The 15,032-nt window shown below is 41.6% G+C and overlaps 1 protein-coding gene and 1 non-coding gene across 2 annotated transcripts; one reads left to right on the top strand and one right to left on the bottom strand.

Annotated features, from left to right (window-relative positions):
- Positions 1 to 3,194: 3,194 nt before the first annotated feature.
- On the bottom strand, positions 3,195 to 3,267 carry trnaf-gaa (transfer RNA phenylalanine (anticodon GAA)). The gene has a single exon. It is a non-coding gene; the product is annotated as a tRNA-Phe (tRNA).
- Positions 3,268 to 11,066: 7,799 nt separating this feature from the next.
- LOC102776547 (trace amine-associated receptor 1-like) lies at positions 11,067 to 12,128 on the top strand. The gene has a single exon (XM_006784806.3). It carries the CDS (start codon positions 11,184 to 11,186, stop codon positions 12,126 to 12,128), a length of 945 nt encoding a protein of 314 aa, XP_006784869.2. The 5' UTR covers positions 11,067 to 11,183.
- Positions 12,129 to 15,032: the final 2,904 nt, after the last annotated feature.

Here is a 15,032-nt window from a genome sequence, read left to right as displayed (position 1 = left end):
GTGTGTTCTAAGGTGCATTTAAAACCCAGGAGGGCATGGAGCTACCTGCTAGAGAGCAGCAGGTAAGCGCATAGCCCCTCCTGATAGCCCTCAGTGTCTACGTGTATTTAAAATTGAGAGGTGGGCAACGACACCAGCGGTGAGGTGTACACCCTGATGGTCTTTTGGAGTCCGTGTAGCATGCCAACCCCCAAGATCCTATATGTATATGTTATGAGAATGTGAGTAATGTGAATGTCTAAGTTGTGAGATAAAATTGAGGCACAGGCAGCCAGAAGGGGACAGAGGGGGGGATGCCTCCCCTGCACCCTGGTGACACACCTTTACCCCAAGGCCCTGCATGTGTGGGTGATTGTGGTGGAGCGGGAAGAGGGAGGCAGCTGGAGATGGGGAGGGAAGGAAGGGATGGGCAAGTGACCCCTCCCTGGGGCCAGCTCCCCCGCTGACCCCAGTAGGCACCCCCATACTCCGCAACCCGCCAGGGAAAGGGGGCCCAGGCCCATCCGGACCAGGGCCCAGAACAGCAGCGCCACCCGGCCCCACAGAGCCCGGGACAGCCCACCTGACCCCACCACAGAGAAAACTGCACCCACCCCGTCATCCACTCATCTTCCAGACTACACAAGACAATAGACGCCCAGGCTGAGATCTTCCTCCACCTCTCCTGTATCTCCCGCTCCTGCAGAGTGAGTTCCTGAAGAGATGAGAGCTCCTGCAAGGTGTAACAACCTCCCCCATCAGTTGAAGAGCCCCCCAGGTGGCTCGATGCACTGGCGGTACCCTGCGCCAGGGCCGGGCCCCCATACACCCACCCGCCCACAACCCCAGCAACATACCAACCAGGACCCAAGCCCCCGAGGCCCGGCCAGGGCTCCAGCCCAGAGACGGAGCGCCCCCAGAACCTCACGCCTGTCCCGGACCCACCCAGGGGCAGCCAGGCTACCAGGTCAGTAACCCACGTCTGTCAGCACAGACCCTCCCCTAGCCCCGCTGCATGCAGCCATGAGGAAACCGTCACCTAAGAGCCAACAGAGCCCTTAATAGGCCATGACCCAAGGAAGATGCTCCTGGGGAACCCCCCGACGCCCTAAGCCTGTCCCTACCCCCACACCAATCACAACAGCGAAGGTGGGACCAAACTATGACCCCCCCACCCCCACTAGGTGATGGAGCTAATCAAAGGAGCCCAGAGCAATTGATCTGATGTGGTGGCAGAGGCTGTATGGAGACTAATGTAATCTAATAGATAATTTCTATAATGGTTAGAATTAAGATTATTTTTATTTTTCCAGTTCATGAGGACTGTTTTCTTGGCTATGCATAGGGCAGTGAAAACCATATGGGCTATGTTCTTATCTGTAGTGACATTATCTAAGCTGCCCAACAAAAATACTAAAGGGGAAGTTGGAATGTTACATTTCAGACACTTTGATAAGTCTTCACATATCTCGCGCCAAAACTTCTGAACTGGTGGACAGAACCCAAGAGTGTGGATATAATTGTCCGGTGAGTTGGTTTGACAGTGTGAGCAGTTGTTGGTAGATGTAAAGCCCATCTTGAACATCCGATGACCTGTATAGTGCACTGTATGTAGTATTTTGTATTGAATTAATTGAAGACTGGGATTTCTAATTAGATGAAAGGTTTTTAAGCAAATCTGAGTCCAGAAGTTTTGGTCTAACTTAACTGATAAATCCGCTTCCCATTAAGCAATAGGAAGTGATTAAAAGCAACAAGAGTTGCCTGGGTAGCATCCCAGAGGACAAACACGTTGTCCTCTGGGACGCATATTGTCTTTCTTTTCTGTAAAAATTGGATCTCTTATCCTCTCATTTTACTGTAGGTACAGGTGAGGATTTGCAGTTAGATATTATTAAATTGTCATTTCAGACAGGAGCCAAGGGCAGGATTTGATTCTAGGGGAAACATCGCTAGGCTGTATTATGACTAGGGATGGGTATCGAAAACCGGTTCTTGTTGAGAACCGGTTCCCACTGTTTCAATTCCTTAGAATTGTTTGCCATTTTTGCAAACAATTCTCTAATCGATTCCAGTCGCCCCGAAGGACGTCACCACGTTGCGGCGCGTCATTAACCTGGCAGAAAACATGGCGCCTAACGCTCAAAAGTTTGGTTTTACTTTACGAGAACGGATGACAACAGGGCAACTTGCAATACTTGCAAAGTAGATATTTCATTTAAGGGAGGAAACACTACAAATATGCAAAAGCATTTGCTCACAAAACACGCGATGACCTTAAATAAATGTCGTGTTCTTAATTCCGCTCCGGACTTGTGAATCTCAACCCAGCAGCAGCGGTAACGTTTGCACGTCCTCTCCCGTTAATGCGGCAGGTAAATAATCAACTAACAGTGCATATTATGGTAGCGCAATCTGCCTTATTACAAAACCTGCCATTACTGTGCATTTAGGTGACCATGATGAGAGAGACAGACAGAGTCTGGCTCAGATGCTGGCAGGATAGACGAATGACTAAGCAGTGACTAAGTTTGTGGTCAAAGGCTTTGCCACAGCAGATGCCCCCGATTTTCGGTAAGTGAATGTGTTTAATTGTAGGCAGGGACATTACTGGATATTCTTGTGTAATTGCTACAGAATAATTTATGTTATACTTTGTTATTGCTACAGAAGAATATTTATTTTGTTATTTTACATTTACAATTTTTTTCCTGGGGACCCCGTGACACCCCGTGGAAGAGCCGCAGGCTGTGGATCTCTTAAGATCTCACTGTTGGGTTTGTAAGGCCATGTTACTCCTAAATTTCTATCTTGTTCAAAGAGAAGACATAAAACAAAGTTCTAAGCTAATAGACCTTTGTGTTCTCCTTTTTTAAAATAAGAATCGGTAAGAGAATCGATAAAGAATCGAATCGTTAAACAGAATCAAAAATGGAATCGGAATCGTGAAAATCTTATCAATACCCATCCCTAATTATGACGTGTGATCACCCAACCTACCAAGCCCTAGGGAAGTCAATGGTATAATGGGTGAGGCCTGGGAGCTTCTGAAGGAGGACCTTTTTCAAATTCCACCTCCACTTGATGGACGTTTGCAAGCTGCACCATCTGTGTTTGTTTTCTCATTTGATGGCAATGATCCACGTAGTTGTAGGCCGTATAATGAAGTGCTACCAACAAACCTACCAAGCCCTAGATGGTGACCAAAAGAGCTTTGCCGAAACCCAGGATCGAACTAGGGTCCTTTAGATCTTCAGTCTAACGCTCTCCCAGCTGAGCTATTTCAGCACGTTTTGCAAAGGAAAGTGCTCAAAAATTGCATTCTAATGACCAGTCAGGTCTACAGCTGGCCAAACTGCATTACAGCTGATCTTCTTAGACAGTTTATCAATGTGAAGTGAACTTTTAAGCTTTGGATTTAACAGTGAACTGTGATGAACTTTGCTCTCTTAAATAATTTAAAAAAATTTAAAACAGAATTTAATCTGGAAAATATGGATCTGGACATCATTTTTACAATACAGAAATAAAGGGCGCCTCCTCCCCAGAAATTTGTAGGCATTTTACAAATGCCTACAAATGTCTGCCCGCCAAAACCGTGTCTAACTCTACAAAGGACTACAAAAACAAAATGGCAACAACAAGTTGAAAATTGGACTGTCAGAGTGTGATTGGCTCTCAATGTATACCACTATATCACAAACATGTATACCACAAACATCAACTAGTTCCAAAAGGTAGAGGGAATTTGAGTGGAAAACTCCAATTAGATTCTTTATTACTCCACATATTACTAGCATGTTTCAAGGGCACCAGCAACAATGTTGGAGACAGTGTGGCCACCCGAACGCCAATCACTCTCATGTCTTTTGGATGTGTACACAACTGACTTCTTTTTGGGACAGTATATCCAAGTTAACAACTGGGTTTGCTACCCAGAGATTAGATTCTAAAAAAGGACAGATATTAATAGGTTTGTAGCTTAAACCTATTCGCTGGAATATTCAAGACAATTCAATTGCACAGCAAAGCAAGACACAAGTAGGCAAAGTTCTTTATGTTTCTCGTGCACGGGAGAGAACTGGATAAAGGCCGTTCCTTCGCTTGACCCCAGTTGCTCTCGTCCGTTCCCCCGTAACACTGCTCTTTTATTTAGGTTACATGAATATACATAGGTTCATTAACATATGACATATACATACACACAAAGAGTACCTTGTATGTGCGTTGTGTAAGTATGTGTGTGTGTGTGTATGTGTGTGTGTGTGTGTGTGTGTGTGTGGGTGGGGGGGGGCGGGGGGGGGGGGGGGTGTCAGAGTGTGACCCCATAAACAACTTCCCTAAACCTGCTGGTCTCATGATCCCAAGAGGTGTGTGATCTATGCCAGAACACTCTGGAGAGGAGTGAACGCACCCCCCTCTTCATGCTACACAGAGTTGTTACAGACCTCCTAGGATGAGACATTCTTTCAATCTACAAATGATTATATACTTCTAAGCATATCTAAATATATATTTCTAGGCATAAATGACAATCCAACAATACAAATCTAACAAATATATTTTTAAAATCCTGTTGCTCGCATCTAAAAAGGCCATAACAAGGAATTGGCTTAAGAAAGATCCTCCCCGAGAGCAAGTGCTAGAGATTATAGAGGAAATACATCTGATGGAGAGACTGACTATCTTTCTATGACTAAAAGGTCATCTTTTTCAACAGCATTGGACTAAAGAGATGGAGTAACTCTTGAAGTTGGCAGGGAGGCCAACAGTAGAGATGGAGCAACTCTGAAGGCCAGCCATGTGGCAAATAATGAAGGCGAAGAAACCCTGGAGCTCAGCTGATGGGCCAGTGGCAGTAGAGATGGAGAAACTCCAGAGATCGGCACTGAGGTAACATGTCCAATCAGACAGCTTAGCAGGAGGCTGGTAGCTGAGATAACTCATTGGTAGCTGACCAATGAGGCACCTCAGGTGGCAAAGCCAGACATTGACAGGGCAGGAGGCCAGATGCTGAGATGGAGTTCCACTAATGATTTGGTTGCTGGTGATGATGAGGTTGCTGGTGATGACAGCGGAGGAAAGCTACGGACATAGGATCCTCTGACTATGCTCAGGCGATGATCTTGGTGCTTGGCATACTGAAAACTGTACATTTGTTTCTGTTAAACAAAATAAATTATTGGGTCAACTGACATCCTTTTCAATCCCAATGTCAATTTACATCCCTCCATCATTTAGAAAATTCTTAGATATAATCCCTAATATTGGTATTGGGATATCTTTGTAAAGTTTAGGTATAGCTCTCAATATTTAAGGATGTATTTGGAAAGCCACTACCAAAAACAAAACTGCCTTCATCTTTTGGATGCTTGTCTCAGCCTTTCTTCCCTTTTACCAGACAGTTAGGGTCTTTTTCCATTATGATATTTCCTAATTCACGACAGAAATGCACCTGTATATTGACTGTCTAACCCAGCTAAATGAATGGAACTAAAATATTGTATTTAATTATTCATATTATTTGAGAATTATGATCCAGTGATGCATACCTCTGACCAACAGATATCACTTCAAGATAAAGAAATGACTAAAGTCAGTCAGAGTGGGCTTGTCTCCAATTTTAGGTTTCCAACTGTACAACTGTAAACACCTTGGCTGTCTGATGCAGCCAAGGTGTTTGACTGATGCAATGATATCGAGAGGCCTCACACTTCTTCCATTAAAGGTGTGAGTGAGTATGAGTATTGAATCCCCAAGCTGCTCCATTGTTACACAGAGGGAGTTCTGCTTTTCCCCAATGTGTGTTGTATGTGCAACCAGATGTGTTACTTGGTAATAATATCTTGTTTACATGGGAAATGTTTTCAACAAAGTTATACATTAGAACAAAAAAGAAAATCTAACAACAAATAGAACATGAAATGCTGCCATAATCACTGTGTAAGAGTCAGGGTCACAATGTGAACAAAAATTATCTACTTACTGAGGCTTCTTTTGAAAGAATCTTGAAAATTTTACAGCTGGGATAAGGTGCAGCATTGATGTGCAGCACACGATGATGCACACTGAAAAAAAGAACATAGTGGACACTGGTTGCACACAGATGTTTTGCTTTGGCAGTAACTTAAACAACAGAGTTAAATCAACACAAGTTATTCATATTCGATAAACCTGTGTATTTTGTGTTGATACAATGTGACTGAAACATGTTTAGAATAACTGCATAACTTTTAACTGTGGGAGGAAACCAAAGTACCCAGAGAGAACCCACTGCAAACTACCTCGATTGTGGATTGTCAATCCAGACTTAACAAAGCAGGAATTTCCTTTTTTTGAGTGCAGTGGTTCTCTAAGACTTTGCATGCTCTCACTGTGTCAATAAGAATTTGTTCTGGGCCCTACATTTACCTTGTACAGCCCAAAGACATATGTTAGGTTCATTAGTGATGTGAGGTAGACAAATGTTTAAAATGTGGCTTGTAGCACTTGAAGATGTCAGTATGAGCTGTATGAATGTTGTTCTCTTCCAGAAAATTGCTAAAAATCAAACTAATTATTATTATTATTGTTATTATTATGTTAATGGTCAGTTAAATAGCATAGGGGTTTGTTAATTAGTTTAATATTTCTTTGGTGGTAATGAAATTAACAACAGGTCTACTAGCGGGCAAACAATAAAGCAACTACCAAAAGTTTTTTTTTCTCTTTTCATCTTTCTTACTAGATTTGCATTTGGCTCGGCTCAGTGTCACTACTGGTAGCGTTAGGTAATATCTGCACACAACAGTTGTTCAGCTTTTCCAGTATGGCACATCAATACTTGGCATTGACAGAAGGTTTGCTGTGAGATGACAGGACTTGAAAAGCTGGACAGGGCTTTAAACCACCAGCAGGATCAATATCTGTTGGTCCAAGAGGAGAGTGTGTGCAAAAAGGGTGTAGCTATTGCAGTAAACAGTGTGTTAAGTGGATGAATTGTACAGGGAGATGGCCACAGACAGGAAGGATTTCCTATGTCGTTCAGTGGTGCTTTTTGGTACTCTCAGTTTCTCACTGAACATGCTCCTGTGACTGACCAGCATGTCATGGAGTGGGTGGGAAGTATTATCCAACATTGTCTTTATTTTGGACAACATCCGCCTCTCCGACACCACCTTAAGGGACTCCAGCTCCATCTCCACAACATTACTGGCCTTACGGATCAGTTTAGAGTCTGTTAGCATCAGCGACCCTCAGCCTGCTCCCCCAGCATACAACAGCATAGAGGATTGCACTGGCCACAACAGACTCGTAGAAAATCCTGAGCATTGTTCGGCAGATGTTGAAGGACCTCGGTCGCCTCAAAAAATAGAGACTCTGGCCCTTCCTGTAAAGTGCTGTGGTGTTTTTCACCCAGTCCAGTTTATTGTCAATGTATACTCCAAGGTATTTGTAGTCCTCCACAATGTCAACATTGACCCTCTGGATTGAAACAGGGGTCAAGTGTTTCCCGGTCTTCCTGAAGTCCACGATCAGTTCCTTGGTCTTTGCCACGTTGAGCTGAAGACAATTCTGCTCCCACCACGTGACAAAGGAGTCGACCACAGCCCGGTACTCTGTCTCATCATCTCTGCTGATACGTCCAACCGCTGCAGAGAAAACTTCTGAAGATGGCAGGTCTCTGTGCAGTGGCTGAAATCTGTCGTGTAGAGGGTGAAGAGGAAGGGAGAGAGGACGGCACCAGAAGGGACCGTCCTCTCTCCCTTCCTCTTCATAAAAGCACATTTAAAAACAACACAGGTTGGCCAAAGTGCTGTACATAGTAAAAAAGTAGATTATTGAATGGATCATGTAAAGGCACTTTACCTCATTCTCACATTTACCCATTCACATGCATTCAGACTCTGTGTCTGACTAAACAATCAGAAACAGACTTCACTAGGGTAGCTTGAGGGCCTGGCATCTTCTAATGCAGTGGTTCCCAAACTTTTTTTGCTAGGTCCCCCTTTGTTTTACAAGAAAAATCTTCGCAACTCCCCACCACCTAACAACAGTTTGTCCGTGATTTGTACAGGGGGAACAAATTATGGCAGGATCAGCCTGATATTATTTGTATCCCACTATAACTTTACTGTATAAACAGCTAACATCTCCAAAATGTCAGGAGTAGTTAGTCATTACAAGAAGTGTTTGTGAACTAAAAATCAAGAATGTGGGATTCTGTTTGTGCGTGACACAGGGGAAACTAATTCTGTTGCAGAGACCTACCTTGGCACTTGTGCAGGTGAAGCCAAAGGGAAGATATGCTTCTTCATATTTTCTAGTATTTGGCTTGGAAGGAAGTTTGTTTGGAAACATATTTGGGAATGCTTCAGCTCTTGCTTTGCGTTTGTGTGGGAGACCCGTCAAGAACCTGTCCATTATCCTGTCCAGTGTCCAAGCATTCTTTTGTTTTGATTCATACCCCGACCCCCCTGCAATGGCTCTGCGCATCTGTCTCCCGAATCCAAACTGGAAGCTGGTTCCACAGAAGAGGGGCCAGAAAACTGAAGGCTTTCCCTCCCATTCTACTTTTAAATACCCTAGGAACAACAAGTAGGCCTGCAGTGCGAGAGTGAAGTGCTCTAATAGGGTGATATGGTACTACAAGGTCATTAAGATAAATATGCTCTCTTTTTCTAGTCCCTGTCAGTACTCTTGCTGCAGCATTTTGGATTAACTGAAGGCTTTTCAGGGAGTGTTTTTGGACATCCTGATAATAACGAATTGCAGTAGTCCAGCCTGGAAGTAATAAATGCATGAACTCGTTTTTCAGCGTCACTCTGAGACAGGATATTTCTAACTTTAGAGATGTTGCGCAAATGGAAGAAGCTGTCTTACATATTTGTTTAATATGTGTGTTGAAGGACATATCCGGGTCAAAAATGACTCGAAGGTTCCTCACAGCGTTACTGGAGGCCAAGGTAATGCCATCCAGAGTAAGAATCTGGTTAGACACCATATTTCTAAGATTTTCAGGGCCAAGTACAATGACCTCAGTTTTATCTGAATTAAGAAGCAGAAAGTTAGCAGCCATCCAGGTCTTTATGTCTTTAAGACATTCCTGCAGTTTAACTAATTGGTGTGTGTTATCTGGCTTCATGGATAGATAGACCTGGGTGTCATCTGCATAGCAGTGAAAATGTATGCTATGTCTTCTAATGATACTGCCTAGGGGAAGCATGTATAATGTAAACAGAATTGGTCCTAGCACCGAACCCTGTAATACCTACAGCATGTTCTAATCGCTCTAATAGGATATTATGGTCAACAGTATCGAATGCTGCACGCAGTTCGTGGCCTTGTGTGGGAAGAATATGCAGGCAGTTCCTGGAGGATTAAGGAAGTGACACCACTGACTGCCCTCCACAGTTGGCTGACCAATACAATACCTCTGATGCATTTTATTTCAGTCCATCTGATGCTGCCAGGTTTCACCTCAGAGTGTCCAGGAGCTCAGTTATGCCTTATAAATATATATATGCCTTATACCATAAACACTACTCAGTACCATTTTGAGTCACTGGAATGCCATTTCCAGAAAACAGACTACTGTGCCTCATAATTGGCAGAATCCCTCTGTCCTCGCCGATTGAATTGCCACTTTCTGTCTCTCTCTTTCCTAAGCGCTGTACCTCTGTTCTGTCTAATGGCAGTTTGCATAATCTTCACATTGATTTAAACAAAACAGTATTTCTGGGTGGAACCTCGATTGTCTCCTACAGTGTTTAAAGTCAGCCACTCCCCTGGTAGATTTAATATTCATAACTGTACAAGAAGTATATCATGACCTTGCTGAGGTATTTAGTAAAGATCTCACCCTCTCACTTACACCACCACTGCTGCTTCCATATGATTGCACAATCAATCTGCTACCAGATGCTCCATCCATCTCAAGCCATCTATATAGTTACATAACCAATTCACTAGAATAGAATAGAATAGAATAGAATAGAATAGAATTGAATCATCATTTAATTTAAAACACATATACAAACAAACAGTACACAGGTCACAGAACAGAAAAATACACATTTTGTTTTACATATTTACATCAAGGACCAATAGTTACCAAAAACAGAGTACTGTACAGTTATTAGAATTAAATAAAATTAAATACAGATAAGAGGCAAACCCAGGTTGTAGTGTGAATCGGTTGATAAAATAGTGCAAGTTACAGTGCTGATGTAAACATCTATGTTTGTTGGGAGCAGTTTTGATTGTACAGTACACTAGCCGCTGGAATCATCTGTCACTTAAGACAGTAACACTTCTGTCACTGATTTCTGTGGGATAAACAAAATTACTGTTAAAACTAAATATCCTCTGCCTTTTTTGTCCTGATAATGAACTAATCATTTGATTCAGGTGTGTTGACCCAGGGTGATATCTAAAACCTGCAGGACACCGGCCCTCGAGGCCTGGAGTTGCCTACCCCTGCTTTAACAAAATCAGCTTGAAGCTGATGGTGAAGCTGTCTCTGCTCAGTTTTATTATCTCATGCTGTAATTGTATTTTGGACTTATTGCCAGAAAGACAGCAGACAGTATGTGTTGGCAGTAAGAAATCACCAAAGCAGGGCTGCACTCTGGGCTGAGTACTTTGTCAACTGCTCTTTACTGTGGTGACTGTGGCTGCCAAATTCAGCACAGATCAGATCAACACGGTTGCTGATGATACAACAATATTAGCACTCATCATCATGGACATGCTTTTCTATAGTGTCTGCAGATGTTGTGCTATCAGTGCTCAGGTGTTAACAAACAATGAAAAAGGTCAACTGTACACTATCTCCTTAAAAACAAATTGTTTTTATTAGAAGTGGCCACAAATAGTTATTGCCAGTTCATCTAATTTGTGATGATGATACAAATCATGCATAAACACACATACAAACTCATCAATACTTGTGATGTCAGCAACGGCCATACATTTCTCACTTTTAATTGGACAAGTGCATAATGTATTCGTTATTCTAATTAGCTGAGAAATGTTACAGTCATGTGACTGTCATGTTAAAAGTCTCTTAACAGTGTTAGACAAACTCAACACACTCCTCATACAGGTATGTAGACAACCTAAAGAATGCATATTGTTTGTTTGTTTGTTCATGAGAACAGAGAAAGAAATGTTTTTTTGAATGCTGAAAATTGAAAATTGTTTCAGGGCTGTGACAGGGAGTCATGGAGTTATTCAATGTGACTGTTAATACTATAAGCCACCTTCTCTGCGATTCACAAAAGAACAAATTATGTGTGTTATTATATGTTGTCCTCAGCTCATTTATGCTTATTACAATATGTGGAAATCTTCTTGTGATAATTTCTATAATTTACTTTAGATATCTCCACACTCCTACTAACTACCTTATCCTCTCTCTGGCTGTGGCTGATCTACTAGTTGGTGCTTTAATATTTCCTTTGAGCATGACAGTGACTCTAAAGTCATGTTTGTATAGATTCAGTTTACTATGCACCTTAAGAAGCGCAATAGATGTGATAATGGGTGTATCTTCCTTATTACATTTGTGCTGTATTTCTGTTGATCGATATTATGCTGTTTGCCACCCTCTGATATATAAAACTAAAATGACTGATTGTGTTGCCATGAAGATGGGCCTTGGAAGTTGGGCTGGTGCTATCTTGATTGGAATTTTTGGCTTCCTGATGTTTTTTATTCCAGGCGAATGTGACACAGGTTGCATTTTCACTCTCGTTGCATCATCAGTGGTAGCATATTATATCCCAACAATAGTTTTAGTTTCCATGTACATCAAAATTCTTGTTGTTGCACTGAGGCAGGCACGCAGCATCCATAATACAACTTCTGAGAACACAAAGTCTAAAGCAGTTTCCAGTAAGGAGAGAAAGGCCACAAAGACATTAACCATAGTTATTGGAATATTTTTAATTTTTTGGGTTCCTCTTTATGTTAGTTATTCATTTGTTCCTCTGGATAGTTTTATACTTTATGAGGTTCTTGAACCATTTAACTGGTTTGCAATTTCTAACTCAATGCTCAATCCCTTTATTTATGCTTTCTTTTACACTTGGTTTAGAAAAGCTTTTAAAATGATAATTTCTGGAAAAATATTTCAAGGTGATGTTACTAACATAAAACTACACTGACAGCTATATATATATTATGAATTATATCAATAAGAGTAAATATCACCACAGTTGATCTTCTCTATGTTGTTCATTACAGTTTCAACTATGTAAGTCAACTGTCACTATGCACAGACTGAACTGCCTATGTACAGATTTTATCAGTACATGGTTAATGAGCTTGTTCATGTAATTATCACATTTCAATAAAATATGAAGATATATTGAATGGCTGTTAAAAGTGAGCATGACACAAATGATCATTCTTCTACTACTACTTCTGTATTGCCCTTATAGAAGACCTTGTTGACAAACAGCATATATTGTTACAATAAACATGTACATAATTGTTATAATAATTCTGTCTCTTTTTTTAAAAAAAAATTAAGTGTGTACTGTGTAAATGAAACACGACAACACAGAGTCCCTAATTAAAGGTGTGAATGACTGTTGAATCCTTATTCCCTAAGCTTGTCTGCGTGTCTGCTTGTCTGTAATTACAGGTGTGTTGGGTCTAAGTCAGACCCCGCTGATCCCAGAACTTATTCCCATGAAAGAAAAACAAGGCAACAGTGATCGATCTTTTTACTTGCAAGGGAGGCCTTGTCGGTATCCTAGCTCATCACAATGACCTCTCCGACTGACCCCTCTCGCTCCCTTTTATTGACAACGTTCACACAATAAACAATAGTTTACAACACGTACCTTCCCCACGTAACCCCCCTTGGTTACAAAGACAAGGCACTGTGTGTGTGTGTTATGTGAGAATGTGTGTGTGTGTGTGTGTGTGTGTGTGTGGCATGCTGCTGATCAAAGGGTCATATAACATAAAAGCACAGGAACATCCTTGGTCATAAAGAGGGTAGTCCCCCCACACCCTAGATAACACAGTGAAGCCATACAAGGGGGAGGAAATTTACCACATCAAACAGACCTTCACAGAGGGTGTTCCTGTGATCAGAAACACTACCGCCCCCCCTCCCAGAATCTTAAGAATCTGGGGAGGGGAGGACAGAAAGAATTCCTTAAAACAATGTACAAATGGTAAACATAAAAATGACAATATTTAACAATTCACCTTAACAAGGTGTTTAGTCCACTTCCCTTATGCGTACTGTGTAAATGAAACACGACAACACAGAATCCCTAATCAAGCGTCTGCATGTACACAGAGCTAACTTTCTCCCAAACAGCTCTAAGAAAGGTCTAACTTTAGCACTTGGCAATTACATCTCTGTGAGCAACACAAGGTAGTGAATGGTACCTGGTAAATTCACAGACACAGAAAAATTTAAACTAAAAAGGTTAAATTTGCAGAGTTCACATAGTCATGTGACCCAAGTTTCCTCCCGTGGTCTCCTTCTGCTCCTGCAACAGAGACACACACAGAGATACATCCACACCTCTGTCAGGTGGGGGTTAACTTCACACAATGATGTTAAGTCAGTCAGTCTTGTCAGCTTCCCCATTTATTTTAAAATTCTTACTCATTCACTCAGTGATTCTTTGCAGATTGTGGAAATTATCGTCGCATTTGTTTCCATGCTCAGCAAAATGACGTCATTTCAAAAAGAAAAATAATTTAGACTGGATTTCCTCGTTGAATCCTTTTGGACAGGAACTTGTTTCCTAATTGTCCCAAATAAGTGGCTTTCTCCTGAGCCCATTTTAATTTTGGAGAAGCTCACTTTGCAACAGTATTCTCGATGACGCTTCGGTTCTAATCATGCAGATCTGCTCAAACAGAGATCATCAAACAAAACTTTCAGTGCACCATGAAAGTAACAAAATAAAAGGAAAGAAAGAAAATAAAGGAAAGGAAAGGAAAGAAAGGCCTTGTTTAAGTCATGACACGTGTTCTTCATGCCAGGGGGATAAATCGTAACAACCCAATTGGCAGGCTCAACTTAGTAACAAAAGACAAATCAACAGCCAGTTTAATCTCAAACATTCATCCAATCACACACAACATACAGCATAACCCTGTTGTCTTAGCACATAAGTTTCTTCTCATGTAACTAAATGTGTGCCATGTTAAAACTTCTTCACACACCAGAAACTCACAATCAGCTCATTCATTTAAGATCTCTCATCAGCATTCTGTTTTCTCCTCTATGATGCAACCATCTGTCCTCCTATAATATTCAGTCCACTAGTCTATGTATCACTTTCATCTTACTAGTGACTTGGACAAAATGACAAACAGAATCTCATGCTTAAGGTGCTGTCTGGTCTTCATGAGTATCATTGTATGTATATATGCATGTAGGGTTAGTATAGTTAATGCATTTTCTGTATGTTTTTGTGTTCCTCTCTCATCACATTTTCATTATTCTCATCACTTGCTTAAACAACACACATCTCTCTCTCTGTTTTTTTTTTGTAAACTGTACTTTTCTCCAAAACAGAAAATAGCATTACAGCTGTTTCAGACTGAGAAACACCAAACACTCTTCATGCTATCATTCATCCACACAACTATTTTATTTCTTTTTGGCCACTGGGCAGGTGATCTGCAGAATCATGTCTGCCCCAGCTGGATATCTTTTCACACACACCGTGACGTCAAACACGCTCACACTCACTTCTGCTTAGATCACAATTACACTTCGTTCGTCAATGATCCACACACCACGTGCTGCCCAATAAAAACTTTGCAGTGTATTTCATCCTCTTTCAAGGCAGACTTACACAGTCTGCAGCAGGCAACGCGACTTACACCAAAACCCAGGCTACGTGTACACAACAGGTCACAGAATTACCGCTTTAGGTTTCCTTCTGTGCTGCTGCGTTCACTTACTGGCACTCACACACATATATGCTCATTCACACTTTTTTGGCCTATAATCCCCCTTACCGCGGCGAGCTCTTTCCTCCTTAAACATTGGTGGAGAAACCATATAACACTCAACGCCCTCAACTGCG

Source organism: Neolamprologus brichardi, chromosome 5 (assembly GCF_056152115.1).
Source record: "Neolamprologus brichardi isolate AB-2024 chromosome 5, ASM5615211v1, whole genome shotgun sequence".
In the NCBI taxonomy this organism is placed as follows: domain Eukaryota; kingdom Metazoa; phylum Chordata; class Actinopteri; order Cichliformes; family Cichlidae; genus Neolamprologus; species Neolamprologus brichardi.
This window is presented reverse-complemented; position numbering and strand designations above follow the sequence as displayed.

Coding starts and splice junctions, on each gene's coding strand:
- LOC102776547 (XM_006784806.3), top strand. CDS start 11,184: ATGGAGTTATTCAATGTGACTGTTAATACTATAAGCCACCTTCTCTGC.